Source organism: Fusarium falciforme, chromosome 5 (assembly GCF_026873545.1).
Source record: "Fusarium falciforme chromosome 5, complete sequence".
NCBI lineage: Eukaryota > Fungi > Ascomycota > Sordariomycetes > Hypocreales > Nectriaceae > Fusarium > Fusarium falciforme.
Window position 1 is genome coordinate 3,258,549 of NC_070548.1, and position 23,600 is coordinate 3,282,148.

Consider the following 23,600-nt stretch of genomic DNA (forward strand, 5'->3'; position numbering starts at 1 on the left):
GATACCATTGACGCATTCAAAGACTAGAAAGTTACTCGTTCTCTGTCTCAATCTCTACTAAAACTTGCTGACTTTGGTGCTGACGACATGGAACCCGGACCCAGGCCACCATTCCTCCCTCTTCCACCTACAAGACTCCGCTGCCCTTCTCGACCCCGAATAAAGATAGCACTCGACGTTTACAAGGCGAAGTACTTTCCAAGGAACCTCTCGAGCGTCATCAACTTCGCATTGTCACCAGTCACTCCCTTGGCTTTGGCCGCCTTCGCCTTCAGCTCGCCCGTGGTAACCACGTCGTTGGGAATGCCATAGTACAAGCCGCCGGAGTGCTGGCAAAAGCCGAACATGTACTTGACCGTCTCGAAAGCCTCGACTCCGTACGTCTCCATCGTCTTCCAGTCCTCAATGGGCACGAACCGGGCCTTCTTGCCAGTCACTGCAAAACTGTTAGCTGCTTGGACAATAAATCAAAGGGACATCTGGTGCGTACGCTTCTCAAAGTCAGACACGAGCTGTTCAGGCTTCGAGCTAGAGCTGATGCCTTGGGTGAGGCGTCCGTTGTGCTTGCTGGGATCGAGGAAGATACCGTGGACAAGATCACCGTAGTCGTCTCCAATCGAGATGAAGGGGATCTCGTCATTGCCACCCCAGCGAGGGATGTGCAGAGTCAAGTATCCCTCCTCATCAGGAACAAAAGGGAATCCTCCTAGGACAGGGGCAACTTCCTCGACGAGATGGTTCTCCATGTACCAGCCAGGGCTGACGATGTTGACAGTCTCGAAGACACCCTTACTCTTGGCATACTCTCCAATGGCATGCTTCTCTGCGAGGAATTAGAAGACAGAATTTCGTCCTGAAAAAGAACATACCCTCGAAAGCCTTGTTGGGGACAGCTCCTCCGGTGATCTCGGACGCAGAAGCCATACCACTGTACACGAAGTGACGAACTCCGGCCTCTGCGGCGGCATCCACGAGGCTCTTGCCCAAGTCTGTCTCGCTTGGACCGCCAGATTGGTTCACAGCCTATGAGTCCTATTAGATGATTTCTTGTTGCTGGTCTTGACAACTTACAGGATCATCCGAGTTCGTGTTCACAAAGACTCCCCAACTGTCCTTGAAGGCTTCGACCACTTCCTGCTTGACAAGACCATCGGCCTTGACGACTTCGACACCCTGTTCCTTCAGGGCCTTGGCCTTGTCAGAGTCTGGGTTCCGAGTGATTCCACGGATCTTGAAAGCTTGGGATTTGTTCTGGAGAAGGGACTGGACAACGCTGCCGCCTTGGGCGCCAGTAGCACCATAGACAGTGATGAGCTGAGGAGAAGACATTGTGGTGGATCAAAGTTGGTAAAGAGAAGGATGGATAATTGTAAGCTTAAAGGTATGCTTGTCTGGGATTTGAGTGTTGATGGATTGAGTGCCGATGAACTTGTTGTACAGCTCGACTACACCCGTCCTTATATATTCGACGACGCTCTTTACGATCCCTTCGAATCCCAATCTCCGCAACACTCACGGTTGACCCCAACCAGATGCAATACGCAACGAATTTCTAATCACAAAACACCGGCCGCGTCTTGCCCTTCCACACAAGTCCGCACTTCACGATGGCCTCTGTCCCCATTCTGCCTGGGACGGCGTAACCTTTGGGTCACACAGGATGCCAGATTACTCCGACTCCCGTCCATGGGTCAGGACGGACCAGCCAGAGCCCACATATGGTCTTGGGAGTTTCTCATCATCAGGCATGGGCCACGCAGTCCGCGGGTAGCGATGGGCGGGTGTGGCTTGCGCTAGGTCAAGTTTATCCGGTGGACGCGTGGGAGGTGAGTACGGCGATTATTAATTCAGCCCTAGGCGAATTGCACGATGGAGACGGTTGCGGAGGAGCGGACTTTGGATGGGTCGATTGTTTATGCTTGAAGTGAGTTCTATAGACCGACATTTCATGTACCAAGACAGCTCAGGAATAAAATAATCAAGGTGTAGTAAAGCTCGAAAGGCCTGATAGTCTCTGACGATGTATTGGAGTAAGATTGGGTCTTGCCAGTGCCAACAGAACGAGGCGTCTGAAGCGAGGTGTCAGCAGCTGCCAACGGCCGTCAATGGCTGCACGCTTAGACGCAATTTTCGCCCACCTTTTCCAAGCAACAGGAGCATCACGTGCTCCTCACTTGACTCGGTCTGGTGGTCTAGTGGTATGATTCTCGCTTAGGGCAAACCCGAAAGCAAGCTTGCGAGAGGTCCCGGGTTCAATCCCCGGCCAGACCCTTTCTTTTGCACCTTTTGCTGGCAGGAGCATGTTGTTTGCCTGGCCGGTTTCTTTTTGCTGGTGATTCAGTGTTCTGCCACTTGAGATGTGAGGATGCGGCATTGTGTGGTGTCATGTTGTGATCTCGTGTAAGTGGCCAGAGTAGCAGCCATAGGAGATGAGGAAAGGGTCAGCATAATATCCCCAATGTCGCGGTCAATCTTTTTCTCTGCAACAACGGTGATAATTGAACTGGTATCAATATTGTGGCCCTATTCCATCTAACGTGCTGTCTCCATACCCCAATGCTGGACCCCATCCCCAACTCCTCCCGGTCAGTTGACTAGAGATACAAGAATAAGTGAGAAAGAAACATGAAACGCGCTTCTATTACTGATGAAGCCGCAAAGCCTAAACGGTAACCCATAGACTCCTCCAGATCAATCCCTTACCGCGAGTTGTCGGGAAGTTCCCACCTCTGTGTAGTCTCGTGCGCCGTATACACGGGAGGCGGGCTACTTGTTTGTCCCGGCAGTTCAGGTGGCCTGGTCTCTCCCGACACCTCCACTCGGGCATCCCGTCCATCCATCTCCAGATTCGGCCGCCAACCGTCGCCAGTCATCTCGTGTTGTCCAGGAACCTGGACGGGTGGACTTGGTGTTACGGCAGGGAAAGGTTGAACCTCCCGGCCAGAAAGCCCACGTTGGACTCCAACGCCAGAGAGTTCGTTGGTATGAGACACAGATGAGACAGGAGAGACTGCGGTGGCACCAACGGGCTTCCTCTGTATCGTGTCCTTTCGCTCTGGTGCAATGCCAGCGCCGCCGCCTGTGGTAGTTTCGGTGACGGGCTGTGTAGTCGGGAGAGTCTGCGCTTGACGTTGCTTTCTCCGTCTGATGAACCACCAAGCAAATAGCCCAATCGCCGCAATAGCCACCACAGGTACTGCTACACCCACGCCAATCTTGACAGCCGAGTTGTCGCTCGAGTCGGATAGGTTGATCTGTGCAGGAGATCCGTCCGGGTTCACATAGTAGGTCGAGGTCGCCTCGACAGTTACTAAGAGAAGTGAGTTAGAACAAGACTCAAGTTCCACACGCCAGACACAGGCACAGTACCTGGAGCAACAGCAAAGGAACCGTCGCCATGAGTAGCAGGAACTTACCCCGCGACTTGGATGGGCCTGCGCCTCCCTCTGTCGTCTGTGTGACGATGGTCAAGTGTGTTGTAGTCTCGACTGAGCCTGAGTCGACCGTTTTGCTAGGCTCCGCGTTGGTGCTATCATCGTCATCCTCCCCTGAGGGTGACTGAGGCTCCTCCGTTGCTTCGGCTGGGTTGTACCAGTTGGTGGCGCCAGGTTGAGTGAATCCGGCCCCCATACAATAAGAGGCGTAGATGGACTGCATGGAGCTCAGGTCTCGAGATCGATCTCCTGCTGAGCATGTGTTGGAGGCGCACTTGGACATCCAAGCATCGGCCTGGGATGCCGACGCAGATGCCGTAGCACAATAACAGTTGTTGTCATAGGGGTCATCGCAGCCCATGGCCTTGCCCATGTCGCTGAAGATGGTGTAGTAGAGACATTTGCTCACACATGTGTGTACAACGTTGTCCAGGTCCCGACTGATGGTGACACTCTCAAAGTCTACGGACAGAGCGAGGGGGAATAGGTAGAGCCAGAGGCCAAGAAGAGACATTAAACGTGCCATTTTGTCAAGGCAGTGCCCCCAGAATCAGGGACAAAGATAAAGATTGAGTTCTTACTATGAGTCAACAACAGCAACAGACGAGGAGAGTCGACCAGCACCAACAGGATGGGGTCTCGGTCCTTATGAGTCCCCAAGGACCTCGCCGTAAGACCTCCATCAATGCGGCATATATTTACACCGTCCACTAAGTCCTCTGACCTCTCCATGTCCTCGGGCGTGGTTCATCCTAGCCAGATGAGGTGCAACAATCGGGCGGGAGTTGCACCCGCCGATAGAGGTGACTGTCCGACATGAAGATACCAGGGGTGAAGCCGCCTCATTGGTCATCCTCCCATGATAAAACAGCCCTTTAACCCTAAAACTGCATGAGCTGAAAAGACTTGAATGGGCTAGCAAGCCTAGATGCGACTTTAAAACGACCAAGGCTGCAAGGGCAGGGCCTTGGGCGGGAGGGGCTGTCGAGGCGGCATATCGCGAGATGCCGCGCGGCAGTCATGAACAACTTTCACTCGAAGGTTGCTGTAAGGGGTCCAACGGCGAGGTAGCTTGTCCAACTCTGAATAAGATTTCGGAGCTCATCGTCCCCAGAGACAGATGGAAGACTTCCCACTGCGAGAGGATCGCTGTCGACGATCCCAAGGGCGTGACCTTGCAGGAGGGTTACCTGCATGACTGCTCGGTGGTGATTGGTCTAGCCTGTGATGAGTTGAGAAATTCCTTCCATACAGGAGCATGCGAGGATGGGCCGTTGCAAGGAGGAAGGATTTGGATCTCCCGGAGGCGCCTAGACGTGGTTTGGAGAGAACGAATGAGGTCAAGCGGTTGTTTGAGCGACATGCTAAGGGACGGACCGAGGCATCTATTGGCCCATGGTGGAGGAGCTGAGCTGGGTCCCGTGACCCTACGCATTTCAGAGGGCGCTTCATTAAGGTTATCGTGAGGGGATCAGCTGGACTACGAAGGGAGGCAAATGACGATGAGCGGCATGAATGATGAGGAAGATGAGAGCTGTCATCTTCATTTGAGTCGAGAACTGCGTTGGTAGAGAATGCCCACTGATTCAGTTTGACTTTTCAGCAAGCCATCCCCCAACCTGACTACAGTAACCGTTGCATCTCAATGACATGAAGGGTCGTGTGGCGGTCGCGGGAATAAGCAACGAAATAAGCCCGTGCAGCAGCCAAAGGGCTGGCCTGGTACTTGGCCTTGTGTTTCCCCAGGACGAGATGAAAAAGACTGCCTACCTATGGATACTGATTCATATGTTGGGCTTTCTGCACTTTCCCCTTCATCTTGGGCGCTTGCAGTGGGCGTTTCTGCATGTTTGCTGGCGGGAGATGAGATGAGGACCAACAGAGTATGACAGGCAGGGCGCTCCACATACAGGCGACAGCAGGGCGATAGCCTACAGGATACGCGGAAATGTCCACCAGCGCCAGAGCAACGGATGCGAAAATGATGGGGCGAGGCAACGGGTATGCGAAAACCGCTCGCAAACTGTGCCATCCCATGCCATCCAATGCCATGCGCCAACTGCCCTGCACGCGGAACAGAGGCGAGCCGAAAAAGGTGCTGTGGCGCAGTAACACAATGGCACTTCAGGGCATGACCAACCTGGATGCAATTGTGGCGGTCTATTGACGGCTGAGGTTATTTTTATTTTTGGTCTCGTGCTGATCAGGGACTCTTGGCATCCGCGAGATAAAGACAACATCACGTCTGGCAGTTGCAAGCAGGTGAGGATTCCACAAGCAGGGGCTCGGCTGCGGAAGCCAGTCAGACAAGTCAGCAAGCCATGATAGGCCCATTCGGTCTTCCCTCACCTCACAGAGACCGACGGGTAAGCTGCATCAAAGGAAGGGAAGCGAGCAGTGAGGAGGATCAGAACGCCTTGCCTGAGTTCCACTAGGGCCTGGCAGACTGCGCACAGGCTTGCGACAAGGCTCGCCGAAGGCACTGCGGGCACTAAAGCTGGATAACATGGCTTGTCCAGACCCATCTGGGCTGGATATTTGGCGGGGGCTTGGCCTGGGGCTAGGCTTTGAAGGGAACTGGGATGGATCTAGCTGGGGCTCGGCTGACAGCCAAAGGATTCGGGCTGAGGAAGATGCATTACTACTTCTCATGATGGCTGCCCTGTGAAGCAGACTGTTTCTTCTTCTCCTCCTCCTCTTCTCCTCTCTTGCTCTGTTACCGGCCTCTCTGAATCACATCCATACATACCTAATAATTAATTAGGTAGCTGTTGAGTGCATTCCGGCCGCATCGACGCATTCAGCTGCCACCCTAGCCCCCCACTCCCCCGACAACGCCCACGGGCATGTAGGTAAACACTGTCAGCTGCTTCACGACAACCTTACTAAGGTCCATCACTGCAGGGCCACAGCATCAATTTTTGAGCTTCATCTTTAACAACCAGCCTCACCACCTCCTCCATCGCACAAGCAACCCGCCTCTCCCCCGCCGGTTGGTGCCGAGCCCCGAGCGCGACGTCACTCACTCTCGATCAAACACGAACAATCTCCCCCCAGGCCCCCCTTGTTTCAGAAACCCGGGCAACCGCCCGCGCAACCACTTGCGAACCCCAACTTGCGACCCTTTTGCCGACGATTGCAGAGCGCCCTTCGAGTGCGCATAAACTCCCGCCGTCATGTCTTACAACCGCTTAGGCAAGTCTAATACGCCCATTACCCCTTGATTGTCGGATGCTCCCTCTGTCGCCCTCGCTTGCGTATGCCACAGACGTACACGAGCGTGGCGGAGCATCGACGAACCTAACCCACTCGGCTCCGAGCGAAACATTACCTCTGCGCCTTCAGACACTTTGTCCAGTCTCAATAGCGATATTCTAACCTCAAACTCGCGCAGACGACGATTACTACAATAACGAGATGGATCAGCGCTATGGCGCACAGCAACATCGGACGCCGTCGCCAGGACAGCAGCAGTACATGCCCCAGCACGGTTACCAGATGGAAGACAACCCGTTTGACGACAATCGCTACAATCAGTATGGCCACTCGCAGTCTCATCTGAACATGCCCTCGGGCCCCGACCCAAACAGACTAGGAACTCCCAGCGACCGACTCGACCTAAATGCAGCGGTAAGTGCTTGTGTTGTGCCTTTCGCGTGGGGATTGCTGGAGCAGATACACTGACGCTGCTTGTAGCAATCCGTCGATAATTTGTCCGGGTATGGCCACGGCGGCGACTACGCTGTCAACCCGCAAGACCACCACGATGCGTACGGAAACCAACCCTACGAGCCTCGCCCCCAAGGCTACGATACCTATGATCAAGGTTACGATCAGCGGTACGACCAAGCTTATGATGACCCGGCCGACCGACCCATGCTGCAGCACCAAGACTCGGATGCGCCTAGCGAGCCATACCAGGACCAGCCTCAGCAGGGCGGAATCAAGCGATGGAAGACTGTGAAGCAGGTCAAGCTCTACCGAGGAAACCTGGTGCTTGATTGCCCTGTTCCTCCAGTTCTTCTTTCGCAGGTTAACCACGGCGAACGTGATGAGTTCACACACATGCGATACTCGGCCGCGACGTGCGATCCCAACGATTTCTTCGACAATGACTTCACTCTCCGACAAAAGCTGTTCAGCAAGCCTCGACACACCGAGTTGTTCATCGTTGTCACCATGTACAACGAAGACGATATTCTCTTCGCGCGAACCATGACGGGTGTTTTCAAGAACATTGAGTACATGTGTAACCGACCCAACAGCAAGACTTGGGGGCAAGATGCCTGGAAGAAGATTGTTGTTTGCGTGGTCAGTGATGGCCGAGCTAAGATCAACCCGAGGACAAAGGCTCTTTTGGCGGGTATGGGTGTTTACCAAGAGGGTATCGCCAAGCAACAAGTTAACGGAAAGGACGTGGAAGCTCATATTTACGAGTACACCACGCAGACACATCTTGCGATCAAGAATGATGTGGTCCAGCTTGTGCACGGTCGCCAACCAGTTCAGATCCTCTTCTGTCTGAAGGAGAAGAACGCCAAGAAGATCAACTCTCATCGATGGTTCTTTACGGCATTTGGCAACGTCCTCAACCCCAATATTTGCGTCCTTCTCGATGCTGGTACTCGACCCGGTGGTAGCTCGATCTACCATCTCTGGAAGGCTTTCGACCTGGAGCCCATGTGCGGTGGCGCTTGTGGTGAAATCAAGGCCATGTTGGGCACGGGAGGAAAATACCTCCTGAACCCTCTGGTTGCCGCGCAGAACTTCGAGTACAAGATGAGTAACATCCTGGACAAGCCTTTGGAATCCGCGTTTGGATTCATTTCTGTGCTGCCCGGTGCCTTTTCCGCCTACCGATACGTTGCGCTCCAGAACGACAAGAACGGCCAGGGTCCCTTGGAGAAGTACTTCCTCGGTGAGACGCTTCACGGTGGTAGTGACGCTGGTCTTTTCGAGTCCAACATGTATCTGGCCGAAGATCGAATTCTCTGTTTCGAGCTGGTCACCAAGAGAAACTGCCACTGGATCCTGCAATATGTCAAGTCGGCTACCGGTGAGACTGATGTGCCAGACACGATTACTGAGCTGGTCCTTCAGCGTCGTCGTTGGCTCAACGGTTCATTCTTCGCTGCCATCTATGCTATCGTCCACTTCCTCGACTTCCTCCGGTCTGATCATACTTTCTTGAGGAAGTTTGCCTTCTTCATCGAGTTCATCTTCAACACTATCAACATGATCTTCGCCTGGTTCGCTATCGGTAACTTCTTCCTGGTCTTTAAGATTCTGACGACGAGTTTGGGAGACGATAGCTTACTTGGTCGTACCGGTGAGATCCTGGGTGTCGTTTTCACCTGGCTCTACGGTGTCATCTTGATTACATGTTTCGTACTATCTCTGGGTAACCGGCCTGCAGGGTCTGGTGGACTCTATGCTGCCATGGTTTGGTTCTGGGCTGGCATCATGATGTAAGTGTGCTTTCAATTCTGATCTTTCTAAGGCTAACAGTGATCCAGCTACCTTCTCTTCGCTGCAATCTTCATCTCTGTCAAGTCCATCATGGCCGACGTGAATGACGCGGACGGATTCCAAGTTTCTGACATCCTCAAGAATAAGGTCTTTTACATGCTCATCATCTCGGTCATGTCGACATGGGGTATCTGGTTGATCGCTTCCATCATCATGCTGGACCCCTGGCACATGGCTACCTCATTCGTGCAGTACATGCTCCTGACGCCAACCTTTACCAACGTTCTGAACGTGTACGCTTTTTGCAACACACACGATGTTTCTTGGGGTACCAAGGGTGACGACAAGGTGGAGAAGCTGCCCTCTGTCAATACAAAGGACGGCACGGCCAAGACAGATCTTCCAGATGAGGGTGATCTTAACGCGCAGTATCAACGAGAACTTGCTGTTTTTGCCCAGAAGGAGGTTATCGTCAAGAAGGAACCAACTCCCTCGCAGCTCCAGGAAAAGCAGATGGACTACTACAAGGGTGTCCGCACTGGTGTCGTTCTGATCTGGATGGTGACCAACTTTGCTATCGCCGCTCTGGTGCTCAGCTCAGCCGGCCTGGACAGAATCAGCCCCAGCAAGGAGGACAAGGAGGATATCCAGACGCAGCGATCAAACATTTACATGTCTATCGTGCTCTGGAGTGTAGCAGGTTTGAGTGCCTTCAAGTTCCTCGGTGCGATGTGGTTCTTGGTGGTGCGCATGTTCCGAGGTGTCTAAGGTGGACGGAGTGTGCGGTGTTGGTAGGGATCATCGAGGAGATTTGGATCCCCTTGACATTATACCCCTCTTACGACTATAGCGAATGCTGGAAGCAGAACTGGAAGCGGATGGTTGGATCAGCGTGTGGGTACACTTTGATGCCATGATTACTGTATATGTGGAAGATGGTATGAACGGCGTTAGGCGGAATGTTAAACATTATCTTTTAGATGTGCATATGTCGGGATGGTCTCATGATGACTCGAATCCGTCTTATCCATTCAGTTGGCTGTTAACAAGAACGTGAGGGTGGTTTGTATTGTGAGGTTCTGTGATGTTAGGTCGTAGGTAGCCGGATTCATAAAAGTCCGGCAGCCATTTATCACAACTCCAACCCGCAGCTTCAATCTCTGCAACTCAACAATGTCACGCACCGCAGGACTCTTTAATTGTCTAATCCGCACACATCACATCACATCGCGAAAGAAGCTCCAGCGCGTCCGGCGCGCAGCCCAGCAGCTCAATGTGGACTGGCTGCTAGTGCGCAGCGGCGGATCACCAGGCATCATGTTCGCCGAGGGCCGCGACGAGGCGGGGCTGACCGAGTGGGTGGCAAGCGTCCAGGCACTACGATACAAAGATTTCCGATGCGTCGCGAAGCCTGCTCCGGTGGAGGAGACGGGTAAGCGGGCGATAGGGTTTGACGAGACTGAGTCTGTGGCGGAGTTTGCGAAGGAGATGGAGGGGAGGGGGTTGGGGAGGTGGTGGAGGAGGGCGATGGGATACGAGAATGGTGGATGAAGAGTTCAATTGGCTATTGGCTCGCGGTTTTTTTCTTTTTTTTCGATATTTGGTGATGGGATTTACGAGTGCAACGCGTCGTGCCGCGCGGCCTTGAGGGACGTTTGACAGAGGATCATCAAGCGGCAAAGGTTAGGAATAGCGACGAGGCTAGTCTCTTGGTCAGTGTTTCATGAGGTGAGTTTGTTTACTGGTTCAAGAACGATGCTTACACGAGGTTAGGATTGAGGCGGAGTAGATGATCGGTCTTGAAAAGATGGTATCACTGGGCCAGCTGGGAAGATGGTGTCTAGTGTATCAAGGCGTACACTACGGGCTGAACCCAAGATGGGGTGCCACTTCCTGAGGAGCGCGCATACACGCATGATATTCGTCACAGCGGGTACTAGGGCTATGTCGATGGATCATGGCTACAAAGAGAGGTCTAAGGTATACTGGTGACATCTTGCTTGCCTCGTCTATATCCTTGCTCAAATATGTACAATCTACGCATCCAGCTTCTCTGAGCCCTCAGCTCTTAAAGCTGCGGCACTCTTCCAAACGTGTTCTGGGTATACCCTCAAGCAGTCTTCACACTCTCCGCATCCTTCGCAACATGGATCCTCCCACACCCCTTCCCTTCGATTGATCCTCCATGAGGCAGGCCTCTCTCCGAATGGCCCCGTCTTCAGATCGAACCTGTCTGCAGCTGCAGGAAACTCCCTCCAATAGCCACCGTCTTCCCTGTTTGTCAGGGTGTAGACGTGCACGCCCACCTCGCGCCCCGCGGCGATTGACTTTTGGAAGCATACCCTTGGGCGTTGGGTTTCTGTCTGCCTTTCGATGTCGTCGAGGTAGATGACCTTGAGGTCCTTGTAGGTGCCGGCTTTGATCACGGCCGCGATAGCTGCGTCGGTAAAGTCCATCATGACATCGTCGTCCAGTTGGAGCCAGTCTTCACCGTCCGGCTCTCCCCAGATCATAATGACCTCGAGGTTCTTTGGCAGAAACCCATTACACCAATAGTCGACGTACGCTTCAATGCTTGGCCTCGAGTCAATTTCTGCCATGGCTAGCAGGTCGATGTCGGATATGCCCACAGACAACTGTCTCATGCCGGGGAAGGGGTCTCCTATCTGGTCTGGCATATAGACGCCGCACCTGTACCCATGAAGGCCCGTCGGCCTGTAAAAGGTCATCTTCCGGAACGTGTCGGGGTAGTTCCTACTCAGCGCCTCGGGGATCGCATCCGTGTCATCACATTGGGTCCAATCATCGAGGCCCCGGAGAGTCATAGTCTGCAGATCCTTACCGACGCTCAGGAAAGGATCGTAGAATATTTGTAAGCCTTGCGCGCGGTCGATGTAGATGTGCTGGATGGTTGACGAACGGGGTTCGAGGCGGTAATTTTCCATCACGGCATCCGGGGTATCGTCGCCCTCGTCCTCCCAGTCTGGATAGAGGTCTCTGATGTACACACTGTGAATGGCAGGAAGGTTGAGAACAGCTGCAAAGTCGAGGAACTCCAATTGTAGTCCGCCGGGGTTGTGATCTTCTTCCTCTTCTGGCACTCTGGGCATCCCCATCAAGACGCCGATGGCAACGTTGCGTAGGGACTGGAAGCCTGGCGGCCACCTCCCGCTGTCCATGCTCCATGATACGGCCTTTGCCATCCATCGGAGGCTCTTATGCATGTACTATTCTTTTTCTTTGGCGAACCTGATACTGTGCAGTCTGGGACATGAGGCGATCAGGAGCATCTTGAGGAAACCGTCCCCTCCAGTCTCAAGCTCGTTCCTTGCAGCGTCAAATTCATCCTCGGATATATCCCACCATCGCTTCGCCATTGAGAAGAAGCCCATAATTTCTTCTTTTCCTAGATTTGACTCGATAGGCTCTGCGTCGGCGAGTCGTACCAGACCTGTCACGCTCACATCCCAAGTTCGCCATTCCTCCGAGCTGCTCCGATTACCCCAGAGTTCCAGCTCCCGCACATGCCAGAGCTCGACACTGCATGTCTCAGCACCCCTCAGAAGCTCGAGCACATTCTCAGGTTGGAGGTCGGATACGATGCTGTGGGCAGCGCGGTGGCGGTCAAGGATTGGTTGGGAGTGGCGGTGGAGCTTGGAGCAGGTGAGGGCGAGTGAGAGATGCGACGATGGATGGACGTAGTCGATGATGTGAAAGAGGAGCTCAGCAGAGAGGCCGAGGAGGCTGGGCTGAATGGTCCCCATGGTCGCATGCTCTTGCGAAGCTGTAGTTTGCTCGCTTAATTGTGATTAAATAGAAATATTTGTGGCGTAGTGAGTGTTGGTTGCCTATCTATTAGTGGACCGATGCGTAGGCATCAACCAGCCTTCGAGTTTTGAGCTGGTGATGCTTCACGATGGCGGTTTTGACGTTTTAGCACGTGAAGTAGTGGGCAACAATGAAAAATCACGGCAGTTAAGTAATGAATAAACTCCTTGTTGCGGACTGAGCTAGTTGCTAATCTTTGCCAAGTCCTGCAAGTCACACACCCAGCTCAGCCTAAGCTCTGCTCTCCTCTCGTCTAGCCTCTCTAACAAGTAGGCTTTGGTATCCCTTATTGGTAGGAGACGAGGCTAAAGTAGGCTGATTCATCAAGTACAAGAAACAAAGAAAGAACACAGAAAGCTGAGTGAGTTCCCCTTAGATCTCCCCATGGCGGTAATCATCGTCGCGGTACATGAAGTCGGGCATCATCATACCCTGATTCGCCCCGTGTAGTCGTAAGTATGTCAGAGCCTCTCTGATCTTGACGAGCCGCTTCTGGCCCCAGTCGATAATGTTCAGGACACATTTGCGAAATCTGATGTGGTCGTCTGGATCTTGGAGCAGGAAGCTCTTGGCTTTGTACATGCCGTACTTGCCTTCATCCATTTGGTAGGTGACAAAGAGTCGAGCCTCGGTGCCGCTCATGGCGATGCCGAAGGCGACATTGTTGAGCTCGGGAGCGACACGAGTGAAAAGGGCCGGGACTTGGCGCACACGGTGCTCGAGCTTGTTGACTAGGGCAACGCAGGCGGCAGAGCTGGCGAGACATGTGTTGCTTGCAGCCCATAAAGATCCTGTCGAGATTGGCCCGTCACCTTGCATGTCGATGGTCAAGAACGGATAAAGGAGGCATGATCTGGTGGCTTCTGCCTCTACAAGAACCGATCCAGCCGACTGCTCTCTCTCGGCAGCCCCAAACATTCCAAGGCTATAGCCATAAAGCATAGTCGGGGTTGGAGGTCTAGGAGCCTCCAGGCTCTTCACGTGAGGCACTACTCCAGAGTAGAGGGCTTGCTTTTTGGCACAGTGAACGCAGCTGTCGGCTGGTGGGGATAAGAGCGGAATAAAGTAACCCTCGACCATAGAGAGCGTTCCAACCTCCTCTAGGCGATGAAGCTCCGGATCATTGCCGATTCTCTCCGAGGTGACGCCAGGGACTTCCCGATGCTGGCGAATGACTGCCTCGGAGATATTCTTGACGCTCTGGCGCACATGATTAGTGCCATAGAGGGAGAGATACTGGATGTTGTGCTGGTGGAGGAGATCGCGGTCATGGTAGCGTCCCAAGCCGCTGTGTCCCTGGGGCGTCATGCCGCCGGGGTGGTTCGAAGGTCGGTCTCGACTGCGGGAATGGCGATTGTCTCCAAAAAGCGAGGGAGTTCTCTCGTCGTTGCTGGCGCCTCCCTCATAGCAAACTAGGCGAAGGCACTCCTCAGACTCGTCGACGGATTCGTCTCCCTTGATGGGGCCGTGATAGCGCTGGCGGCCATAAGGGCCACCACCTTGAGGCCTGGAGGACATGGGCTGCTTTCGTGTTTAAGGGATGAGTATGAGTTGGATATGGTGATGTGCTAGGGCAGTAGTGTAGGTGTGAAGGTTGATGTGTTGGGGTGAGTTGTCAGAAATTCGAGTGTTTGTATACTTGCCTGGCCATCATTCACCTAGGAGGCTAGTTCTAGTCAAAGTGAAGACAATAGAAGGTGAATGAAGCATCCATATTCACTCTCTTGTATGCTGCAAGCCATGGATTATCATGGCAACTCCCCCTATGCTTGTTTCTATGGCAGCAATTATGCCGATAGGCTTGACTCTACGAAGCAAGGAGCTGGCGATGAGAAAAGCCGATCAGGTTCTGTCGAGACGAGATTTTACCAAGCGACACGGCCTTCCGTCGACAAGGAGTTGTGTCAATAGTTGATGGTCTGAGAAGAAATGTAGTAATCATCATTGGCGTCTTGATGGTTGGGAAATAACAAGGTATGTCCCGAAAGCCCTGATGGTATCTGTTGAAAATTCAAAGTACATGACCTCCTATTTCTTCCTATCTAATTCCGTGCCAAATAGTAGTCCCAATTACATTATAGCCATATGTCCAGTGCCTCAAGCCGTGAGGAGTATCAACGGCATTCCTTCCTCAAGTATAAATCTAATCCGCCTCCGGTCTGCTATAACTCATATCTCGGATACCATCGAGGGCCGCTACTCTCAATAACCTCGATGGTATCTCGAATCTCCCGAAGTCGCTCATTCTTGCCCCAGTCGATGATGCTCTGGATGTAACGATGGAATTTCCTGTAATGCGATGGATTCTCGAGGACAAAGCTGTCGACCTTGTGGACGTGGTCTCTCGTCTCATCAAACGCAAAAGTGACATAGATGCGTGCAACTGCGCCATTCATGGCGATGCTGAAGGCGGCGCTGTTTATCAATGTGGATGTGTCGCCTCGTTGGCGGACGGCAAGACGCTGGTTGAGTCTGTCGAGCATTCTGACGCAGATGGACGAGGCAATCATGCACTCGTTAGTTGCCTTGTGCATACATCCGTCAGATCCTGAGCCATGACCTTGCATCTGCACTGTCAGGAACGGGTAGAACAGATTCGACTCTGTAGCCTTTCCATCATCGATGACCCAGCTCGGTATGCCATTCGGGTGGCGGAGTGCAGTCTCCCGGTATCCGTACATGACATCCGGCGCTGGGGCTTGGATTGAGAATCTGCTATTCATACGACGCATTAAGTGGTGATAAATGAGCTCACCGCTAACGTTGTGTAGTAAGGGCTGTTCCCCTGGGAACAGGGAAATGCCTGACCCTTGAAAGTAAAGGCGGATATCTTCACGTGTCGAACGCTCCCAAAGCGTGTGTAGTTCATTGCTATCCCGAATGCTTCGTCTCGATGGTGGATGACTTCCCGCATGTCTATTCCCCAAGTCGGCAAGGAGACGAGAAACGGCATCAGGGACACTCAAGTGAGCCGTATATGGGTCGAGCAGGAAAACACCGTACCAAAGAAGAGGATATCGATCATCGGCGTATTCAGAGAATGTCTCCTGCTCGTCTGAGCTGCCAGCCTTCTCGAGAGACTCGTCATCAGGGAGCACTGGCGACGGCCAGCGGGTGAGGATAGAGTTGCTGCTTTGGCTTGAATAACAGCTGTGGATGGACAAGGTCCGGGACTCTTGGGAGAAGGAGATCGCCGGGCTGACGAGGTCTGACCACGCTGGGGGAGACTGGTCCATCTCTGAGTGTGAGGAGGGTAGAACTATGGAAGAAGGAAGGGAAGGAGGCGAAGTAGGGAGAGGCGGCTGGCTGAGATGTTGAAGAATGGTAGAGTCGAAGAGGGAAGACAGATGCATTTGATCTGACTCTGCCTGCGAGACTATGCAAAGGTACACATTTGAACATCAATCTTGACTACCATCAAAGAATGAAGTCTTCTACCCGTTTTCATTGTTCTGGGTGGACAAACAAGCTAGGTTGCGGTTCAGGCAGATGTGGTGTTGCACACGAGTTGTGCCCATCAAATTAAGCTCACGCCTTAGGTAAGTCTTATACTAAGGTTTACTTAAAGTTCATTGGAAAATTTAGACCAAGCCGTTTTCTTTTATGATGATGGTAGTCGAAGAGCGATTCTGGCTCTCAGCCTCAACACCATCGCCATGATCTTGATCCACGATACGCCGGCCTCGAGACATCAACACCACAACGCGTAATTGGTTTAGTGGTAAAATTCTCCGTTGCCATTCGAGCAGCGTCGGGGAGCCCTGGGTTCGATTCCCAGATTACGCATAACAGGCGCATTCCATGCATCAGATATTCTTTTTGGGTCTCGACTCTACTTTTTGGTGGAATTGTAGGAATTTGTGGGTTGGCCAGCCGATGGCGTCTCCGGATTAGATGAAACGGGCTGTGGGACCCGTTCCGCAAATTGGAAGGCAGCTAGAAGAGAGGCGGGATGCGCAGGGATTGATTGCTGTTGGTTGGGATGCGAGAAATGTTGGTTGTTGGATGAAGCTGTGCTTTTGAATGAAGGAACAAGAATTAACCGTATGACTCATGCATAGACAAGGAAGGGTGGACAAACGAGGTTCTGCCTGTTTGTTCAGGGATCTTTAGACGTGGTTCAAGTAAAGATCAGAGGTATCGGTTTGGGAAGTGACCGATCTCAGATGATGGAATAGAACCTGTCAACTTGCCTGCTGTTCGTGAAAATGAGGTCCCTTGACGATGGCTATTATTAGGCTTCTTTGCCAGCAAATCTCCAGCCCAAATTCACCGGAGGATCACTCATGCGGATGCACTGAAACTACAGAAATTGTTTCAGCCATCCACCAACAGACTTCGCCCTCCTTCAAGGACAGGGCCCTTACATGCTGCACTGGCAACGGCCCCAGTAGATAAATCCTGCCAGGCGCTAAGCGCCGCTGCCATTGGGCAATATCGTTGCAATCTTCACCCCCCTGCTAATGACTGCGGATAAACCGTTGGCTTAGACCCTGTCTTGCTTGTTGGTCCAACATGACGATCTGATCCTGCGTTTGTATAAGAAGGCCTCAAAGCCCCAATTTCAATGTTTTCTGTCATCCGTCCTTCTTCTCTCCACCAACTCAACCTCCAAACAAAAAAAACAATGCAGCCCAGGTTCCTCTCCCTCCTCGCCGTTATGGCTTCTACGGTCCTCGCCGAGGTCAAGCACGTCGAGGTCGTCCACGTCTTCCAGACTCTCAACGTCCGAGCCCCAGCCATGGGCTTCACGCCTCACAAGCGCAGCGCCCAAGACCTGTTTGTCCGCGCCAAGGACGACGACGAGTGCGCCAGCTCCGTCCTCGACCTCCTCAAGGACATGCCGACACCCACGGGCGACCTCTTGGACTGGTTCCTGAGCGACGTCCCCACCGCGGACCCCTGCAAGCTCACCATCGCCGCCTCACTGTCTAAGCCCTTGGAGACTTACCTTACAAAGGTTGGAGACTACCTCGTCAGCATCAACGACGATGCCGAGGAGATTGTCAAGGAGTGCAGCACCATCAACCCCCAGGCGGGAGGTCTTGTCCCTGAATGCTCCGGCGGCAAGGGTAGCATGGTCTTTACCGATGCCAGCACCACAAGGACTGCCTCCCTGGAGTATGTTACTGTCGGCGGTAGCGGTAACGCTGCTGCTCCTCGAGCTACTGGCGTGGTCGGTGTTGCCGCTGCTGCTGCTGTTGGTGCTGCAGGTGCCGTCATGGCTCTGTGAGCAGAAGTGCATATTTTGGGGGCGTTTTTGAAGTCGTTGGATCTTGGAAATGTGTGTACGATTCGGTGGGAACCGTGTTTGTGGTCCTGTTAGCATGATATCCCGTGCAAGCGCTGCACGACCGAGCAAAATACAATCAGTCTTCTTGTAAACTTCATCTCATGACGCAGTACCACGTTGTATCATACCGATTATTGTGTACATGCTATCCAAGTACATTCACGTAGAGTGCATCGTACAAAAGGGTAACAATGTTTGCTCCCGCCCTGCCAAGACGGGATTAAGCAATCATATACTGGCATGCAATCTTCCTTCACTATATATCCAACACAGAGGACCCGCATCTTTGTTGCTACACCCAACATGGACGTCATGGGGAGCGTCCCGCCTGTTAATGCCTCCGGCGGTAGGGATGAAACGCTTGGTGTGTTGTCTCATTCTATCATGAATCAGGATGGTCACTTATGACATCAAGAACAAAGGGAAGCTGACTAAAATCTAATTGCTTCATTCAAAGGCTGGCATGTCTGCAATTTGTTGATTGTATGCTAGTTACGGGGCAGTTGGGGGAATATCCAGGACCCCTGTGATGTTGGAGTGTGCGACGGTGAGGTTATTAGAGAAGTATCCAATAAAAGTCGTAAGGAGACTGAATCCATAATGTACGGGTGAATAGGCGGGTGGATAATATCAAATTTCCTATAGCTGCAATCAATCGTCCTTTGGTCTTTGTGCGTAGACCACGTAGCTGAGACAGATGTCAGTAACCTTCAGACAATCTGCACAGGAAGGCTTGTCAAGTTCACTTACTAGGGCCAATATCCGTGCATTCTCGGGTTCTTGATCTCCTTCCTCAAAAATGCGAGGAACACAGTCACTTCGGCGTCGGACCAGCCAAGGCCTTTTTGAAACATCCTCGTCACCATGGCTTCGAGCCCGCTAAGGAGGTTCTCCATCTCCCAGGCGCCAAGGATCTTCATTCGTGGGTCCTTGGGCCACGGGTTGAATGGCAACTTGAAGACCTTTTCGGTCACGTTCTGATAGCCTCGCTCCTCGAGCCAACCCTTCCACTTCATGGGATCGGTAAGACTGGCGCCGAACTTGGCGGAAGCCGTCTCCATCATGTCCGAGAATTTGCGTAGGTAGCTGTCCTCGGGGATTGAGTCATCGTCGCTGCCGAGTAGACCGACGATGGCCTGGAACTCTACCCAGCCTCCAGGCTTCAAGTGGCTGATTGTGCACGTCAGTAACATGAAAACCGGTAGGATTTATAAACTTCAACGCACGTATATGTTTGGTCGATGAGCGCCGGCCAGTCTCGAATAGCGAGCAGTAGGTCTCGCGCAAAAACAAAGTCAAAGCTGTCCTCCTTCCATGTCCATTCTCTCTCGATGTCGTCGAGCTCAAAGCGGCAGTTGGGTGGTACCCTGCGGGGTCAGTCAGTTGCTATGCCTATTGATGATCACTCATGTTGGTGTATCCATACCACTCGGGTTGCGTTGGGGCGACATCAGTACCAATGACCTAGTCTGATAAGCATGTATGGACGTAAATAATAGTGAAAAATAATATCTCACCTCGGCGGCAGGGTATTCCTCAGCCATTTCAATAGACCAGATTCCTATTCCCGTCAGTTTGGCGTTTCAGCTTGATTCCTAACCAGAAGAGGACGGACCTGTTCCACAGCCAAGATCTAGGATCTTTTGGGGATCGGTGATGGGCGCTAAGTGGCGTTTCTTTCCAATCAGAGCGCAGTACTTGGTGTGACACATGTCGATGCGGTCAAGCTCGGCCTCGTCCATAGGCAGTCCATATTCTAAAGGCAGTCAGCATGATTTCATTCACCGCTTGACTGGAAATGTCCAGTAGAATTTGGTGTTTGAGCGCTGACCTTCTTTGCCATAGACTGCATAAGTTCTCCCTCCTTCAACAGTGCCGTTCAATATGGATGATGTCAAGGACGTCAAAGACGATCTGTCGCTCTGGTCATCGTGAACCTAGACAGAGGCGAGTGTTGGTTAGCGCGTCGTTCCATTGTAGGTGGGGGTTTTGCACCATGGCCAGGTAGTGTATGGGGGCTCCACGTGGTAGGCATGGTGTTTGCCAACAGATGCATCAATTTGGAAGCTCTAAGCACCCACAATACACCAATGCTTTGGGGGAGACATGGGGTATAAGGTTTACCAGGGTTCACTGACCTCATCATCATCGACGCTCGGTTGGTTCTATAAGATGCTAATGGTCAGCAGCTGTTATTGCCCCTGTTTGAGGACTATATTGATCAACTGAATCCGAAAATGGATAGATATCCGTGTTGCACGCTCGCTGTTACAGCCAAGGAGGAACGTACACTGTCAGGTTGGATGAACGAGTCATCGCCCTCACGAGGAACTGGTGAAGACATTGTGATTGTGGGCCGGGCCCAGGGGGCAGGGGTGCGTGACGCGCTGCCGATGTGACGGGTTCCGCGTCTGAAACTGTCGATCAGGAGCAAAAGACGCCAAGATATATACGAGAAAAGAGCTTCAGACAGAAGCGAATGTGCGCTTGCTCTCTATTGTTGGTTGCGAGAGTGAAAATGGCGGCGTTTGTCGACGGAGAAAGGCGGGACAGTGGGAGCCAAGCGAAGATCAGGGGTGCCAGCGGAGGATATGCTGGTAAGCCGATACGATCGTGATATAGGGATTCCTGATACTTGCATTTCGCCTCCAGCTTTGGAAGGTCCCTCCATTGGGAACCACTGCCCTCTAACCGACCCCTCCTGCTCGTGCTTGGGCTCGGGCCTGCGCTCCGGTCCGGCTGTCCCGCTAAACCGGGCTCGGTAAGCTCGCGACGGGCCGCTGAGAGTCTGGATCTCGGAGTCCATGAGAGTACCGGTAGCCCTACTACAGTGGTGGCTTTTTGGTATTTTTGGTTTCTCGGTTTCTCTACATTGAATATACTTGAAGATGACCAGGTGTTGAATCCCATATTCCTGGAACCGGGCAGTCGGGTCAGGATCTTCTCGTGACACCCAAGCTCCCAGACGCTCGGTGTTCGTGGCTTGGCATGGTCAGATTTCCAGACGTCATGGAAACTCTCCATCCCCTCTGATTGGCCGCGCTACGATGTATCTGGCAAGATAAAGTCCGCCTCTGCCTCTATCGACCCATTCCCCTGCCTCTTGCACCCGCTTATTAAATATTCTCAATTACAGCATGTCGCCATGTTCTGAGATGGAGGGAATCCCTCCACCGCCCACCGCTCTCTGGCGTATCTACCTTTTAGGGTCGTCCATTTGTTGCTCGTACATACTCTTTGCTGTTGTTGTACATACTTTATCCTACATACCCTTTCTCCACCCCCTATCCTCATCAGCGTCCCCGTGCTTGAAGCTCCAGAACCGCAGCGGCACGTTAAAGTCGCCCATCTGCAATGGCGAATCCCAAAGTGAGCAAGGCCCTTGAGGAGGCCCGGAAGCTTGTTGCCGATCTGGAGTCGTACGAGGACAACCCGATCAACCACCAGGCCATCATCAAGCAGACTGAGCGCGTCCGCAATGCCTTCCAGGAGCCAATCGACCTGGTGACTCGAATGTTCGAGGACCTCAGTTTGGGAGGTGCTTTTCACACCATCCTGGGTATCCGTGCTTACCACGCTATGCCTGAGGATGGTAGCTCCATCACTGCCGAGGAGCTGGCCCGGATCACCAACGTCGCCCCCACGGTTATCCACCGCACCTACCGTGTGGCCGTCAACCACGGACTATTCAAGGAGACGGCTCCAGACACTTATGCCCATAATGACCTCTCTCGTGCCCTCAACCCCAAGGCTCTTGGCTCATTCTTCATGATCACTCTGGAGTTCACCCGTGCCTGGATTCATCTCCCCGAGTACCTCAAGTCGCATAAGCCCGATGATGTCTTTGACCTGACCAAGTCCCCTGCCGTGTATTCGGTCGGAAAGGAGCATCTCCAAAAGTCGTATTACGAGCTGCTCGAGATTGACCCCGATCCGGAACGTCGCGAGGTCTGGAACGCCAACATGTTTATGGTTGATCAACTGATGCCCGTCACCGGAATGTTCCCCTTTGCGTCCCTTAAGGAGGAGGTCGAGAAGGACCCAGAGCGCCCATATCTCGTCGACATCGGTGCTGGTCGTGGCCAGTCGTGCTTCGCTATCAAGAAGCAGATTGATGGCGCCTTTGATGCCAAGTTTATCCTGCAGGACCTGCCTGGTGTCATTGATAACCTGAAGCCTGAGGAATATCCTGGCTTTGAGCTCATGACCTACGACGCTTTCACGCCGCAGCCTGTTAAGAGTACGTACCTTGTCCTTACTTCAAAGAGATAACCATGTCTCTGGTGAAGACTCCCTGCTGACCGTTTACTGCAGACGCCCACATCTATTTCATGCGCCGCTTCCTCCATGACTTTTACACCCCAGTCTGTACCGAGTTTGTCAAGAACACAGCCTCGGCCATGGGCCCCGACTCGCGTCTCATCATCTGCGATATGCTGGTCCCAGACATGGTCGAGGACCACGAGAACATGGACCTGTACTGGCTCGACTTTGCTCTTCTGTGCATGACGGGACAGGAGAAGAAGAAGGCCGATTTCGAACAGATATTTGAGGCTGCTGGCTTGGAGCTCGTCAAGATCTACCCCTCTGATTATGGACGGACAGTGATGCTTGAGGCTAAGCTGAAGCAGTAGTTAGCAAGGATGGCTCTTGGACAATGATGTAGTGAGAGTAATGAAGAATCAAACAAACTACAATCACAATGCAGAAATAGTCGTCTCCTGATGCACTCGATCGTCCGTCACCAGGTCAAGCCTCGATCATGTCATCGCAATATGTAGAAAGAACTCTACGTAACGAGAAAGCCAAGCAAATGGTCACAATGACCTCTGGGACAAAGTGTATTGCCTTCATGAGCGATATATGTATTGGGTGAGACGTGAAAGGAAGAGGGGGAGCGGGGGCCGATGCAACTGAGCACTGACGGACAACTTGAAGAGGCCTGGAGTTGTCTTAGCTCACGTAATCAAGAGGCCTGCTTTGTGTAACAATAGCAATCCTACCATTGAATAAACCGTTATTATGGTCCTATTCTCTTGTGTCTCAGGCCAGGCCGACCACGAGGTGGAAGGCGTTTCCTTCCAATGGGCGGCGCCCACAACGAAATCCCTCACATAAGTGGCTCACAAACCTCCAGGCTCATAATGACCGTGCTTCGCAGTAGAATAACGAAAGGCGGGGATGGGTTGTGCAGCAACGGTTTGCCTTTCGGCGAGTTCTACTATTAAGTTTTGCATAGCCAGGGGAGCGACAATCCATTGGACGGATTATCTCCCAACTGCTCACGTTATAGGATGCATAGGTGTACAACTGCCTAAAAGTATATTCTAGTCCAGGAATTCATCTCATCAAATCATAGTTAAAAGCGGCGGAGAGAACCTGCTTTGGCATTGGGCTGTTATGAGTGAAGATGAAACGAAACCTTACTGCGCACGCACAACTCGTAGAACTATAAAATGACATCTTCCCAAGCCTTTAATCTTCGCACATATTTACGAATACGTCAGCCAAGAGGGCCTCCGTGTGAGCCCTCACATGTTTGGGATTCTGGCTCCATATTTCACCGCAAGATCCCT

General features: G+C 52.6%; 10 protein-coding genes across 10 annotated transcripts; 4 read left to right on the top strand and 6 right to left on the bottom strand.

Moving 5' to 3' along the window:
• Nucleotides 1-179: 179 nt before the first annotated feature.
• Nucleotides 180-1,329, bottom strand: NCS54_00722400 (NmrA domain-containing protein; the record flags this gene model as incomplete). Its single annotated transcript, XM_053152655.1, has 4 exons — nucleotides 180-436; nucleotides 491-823; nucleotides 870-1,023; nucleotides 1,072-1,329. The coding sequence occupies 4 exons, from the start codon at nucleotides 1,327-1,329 to the stop codon at nucleotides 180-182; spliced, it is 1,002 nt and encodes a 333-aa protein (XP_053008630.1).
• A 1,370-nt stretch (nucleotides 1,330-2,699) lies between these two features.
• NCS54_00722500 (Hypothetical protein) lies at nucleotides 2,700-3,960 on the bottom strand (the record flags this gene model as incomplete). Its single annotated transcript, XM_053152656.1, has 2 exons — nucleotides 2,700-3,310; nucleotides 3,417-3,960. The coding sequence occupies 2 exons, from the start codon at nucleotides 3,958-3,960 to the stop codon at nucleotides 2,700-2,702; spliced, it is 1,155 nt and encodes a 384-aa protein (XP_053008631.1).
• Nucleotides 3,961-6,610: 2,650 nt separating this feature from the next.
• NCS54_00722600 (chitin synthase I) lies at nucleotides 6,611-9,671 on the top strand (the record flags this gene model as incomplete). Its single annotated transcript, XM_053152657.1, has 4 exons — nucleotides 6,611-6,629; nucleotides 6,829-7,064; nucleotides 7,131-8,902; nucleotides 8,951-9,671. The coding sequence occupies 4 exons, from the start codon at nucleotides 6,611-6,613 to the stop codon at nucleotides 9,669-9,671; spliced, it is 2,748 nt and encodes a 915-aa protein (XP_053008632.1).
• A 405-nt stretch (nucleotides 9,672-10,076) lies between these two features.
• NCS54_00722700 (Hypothetical protein) lies at nucleotides 10,077-10,454 on the top strand (the record flags this gene model as incomplete). Its single annotated transcript, XM_053152658.1, has 1 exon — nucleotides 10,077-10,454. The coding sequence occupies one exon, from the start codon at nucleotides 10,077-10,079 to the stop codon at nucleotides 10,452-10,454; it is 378 nt and encodes a 125-aa protein (XP_053008633.1).
• Nucleotides 10,455-10,939: 485 nt separating this feature from the next.
• Nucleotides 10,940-12,667, bottom strand: NCS54_00722800 (F-box domain-containing protein; the record flags this gene model as incomplete). The annotated part of the gene is made up of 2 exons (XM_053152659.1): nucleotides 10,940-12,116; nucleotides 12,153-12,667. The coding sequence occupies 2 exons, from the start codon at nucleotides 12,665-12,667 to the stop codon at nucleotides 10,940-10,942; spliced, it is 1,692 nt and encodes a 563-aa protein (XP_053008634.1).
• A 436-nt stretch (nucleotides 12,668-13,103) lies between these two features.
• On the bottom strand, nucleotides 13,104-14,249 carry NCS54_00722900 (Hypothetical protein; the record flags this gene model as incomplete). The annotated part of the gene is made up of 1 exon (XM_053152660.1): nucleotides 13,104-14,249. One exon carries the CDS (start codon nucleotides 14,247-14,249, stop codon nucleotides 13,104-13,106), a length of 1,146 nt encoding a protein of 381 aa, XP_053008635.1.
• A 644-nt stretch (nucleotides 14,250-14,893) lies between these two features.
• NCS54_00723000 (Hypothetical protein) lies at nucleotides 14,894-15,967 on the bottom strand (the record flags this gene model as incomplete). The annotated part of the gene is made up of 1 exon (XM_053152661.1): nucleotides 14,894-15,967. One exon carries the CDS (start codon nucleotides 15,965-15,967, stop codon nucleotides 14,894-14,896), a length of 1,074 nt encoding a protein of 357 aa, XP_053008636.1.
• Nucleotides 15,968-17,358: 1,391 nt separating this feature from the next.
• On the top strand, nucleotides 17,359-17,964 carry NCS54_00723100 (Hypothetical protein; the record flags this gene model as incomplete). Its single annotated transcript, XM_053152662.1, has 1 exon — nucleotides 17,359-17,964. One exon carries the CDS (start codon nucleotides 17,359-17,361, stop codon nucleotides 17,962-17,964), a length of 606 nt encoding a protein of 201 aa, XP_053008637.1.
• Nucleotides 17,965-18,675: 711 nt separating this feature from the next.
• Nucleotides 18,676-20,368, bottom strand: NCS54_00723200 (Hypothetical protein; the record flags this gene model as incomplete). Its single annotated transcript, XM_053152663.1, has 9 exons — nucleotides 18,676-18,712; nucleotides 18,775-19,194; nucleotides 19,251-19,391; nucleotides 19,451-19,488; nucleotides 19,542-19,585; nucleotides 19,640-19,780; nucleotides 19,856-19,961; nucleotides 20,163-20,189; nucleotides 20,315-20,368. 9 exons carry the CDS (start codon nucleotides 20,366-20,368, stop codon nucleotides 18,676-18,678), a joined length of 1,008 nt encoding a protein of 335 aa, XP_053008638.1.
• Nucleotides 20,369-21,378: 1,010 nt separating this feature from the next.
• Nucleotides 21,379-22,658, top strand: NCS54_00723300 (Methyltransf-2 domain-containing protein; the record flags this gene model as incomplete). The annotated part of the gene is made up of 2 exons (XM_053152664.1): nucleotides 21,379-22,264; nucleotides 22,339-22,658. The coding sequence occupies 2 exons, from the start codon at nucleotides 21,379-21,381 to the stop codon at nucleotides 22,656-22,658; spliced, it is 1,206 nt and encodes a 401-aa protein (XP_053008639.1).
• Nucleotides 22,659-23,600: the final 942 nt, after the last annotated feature.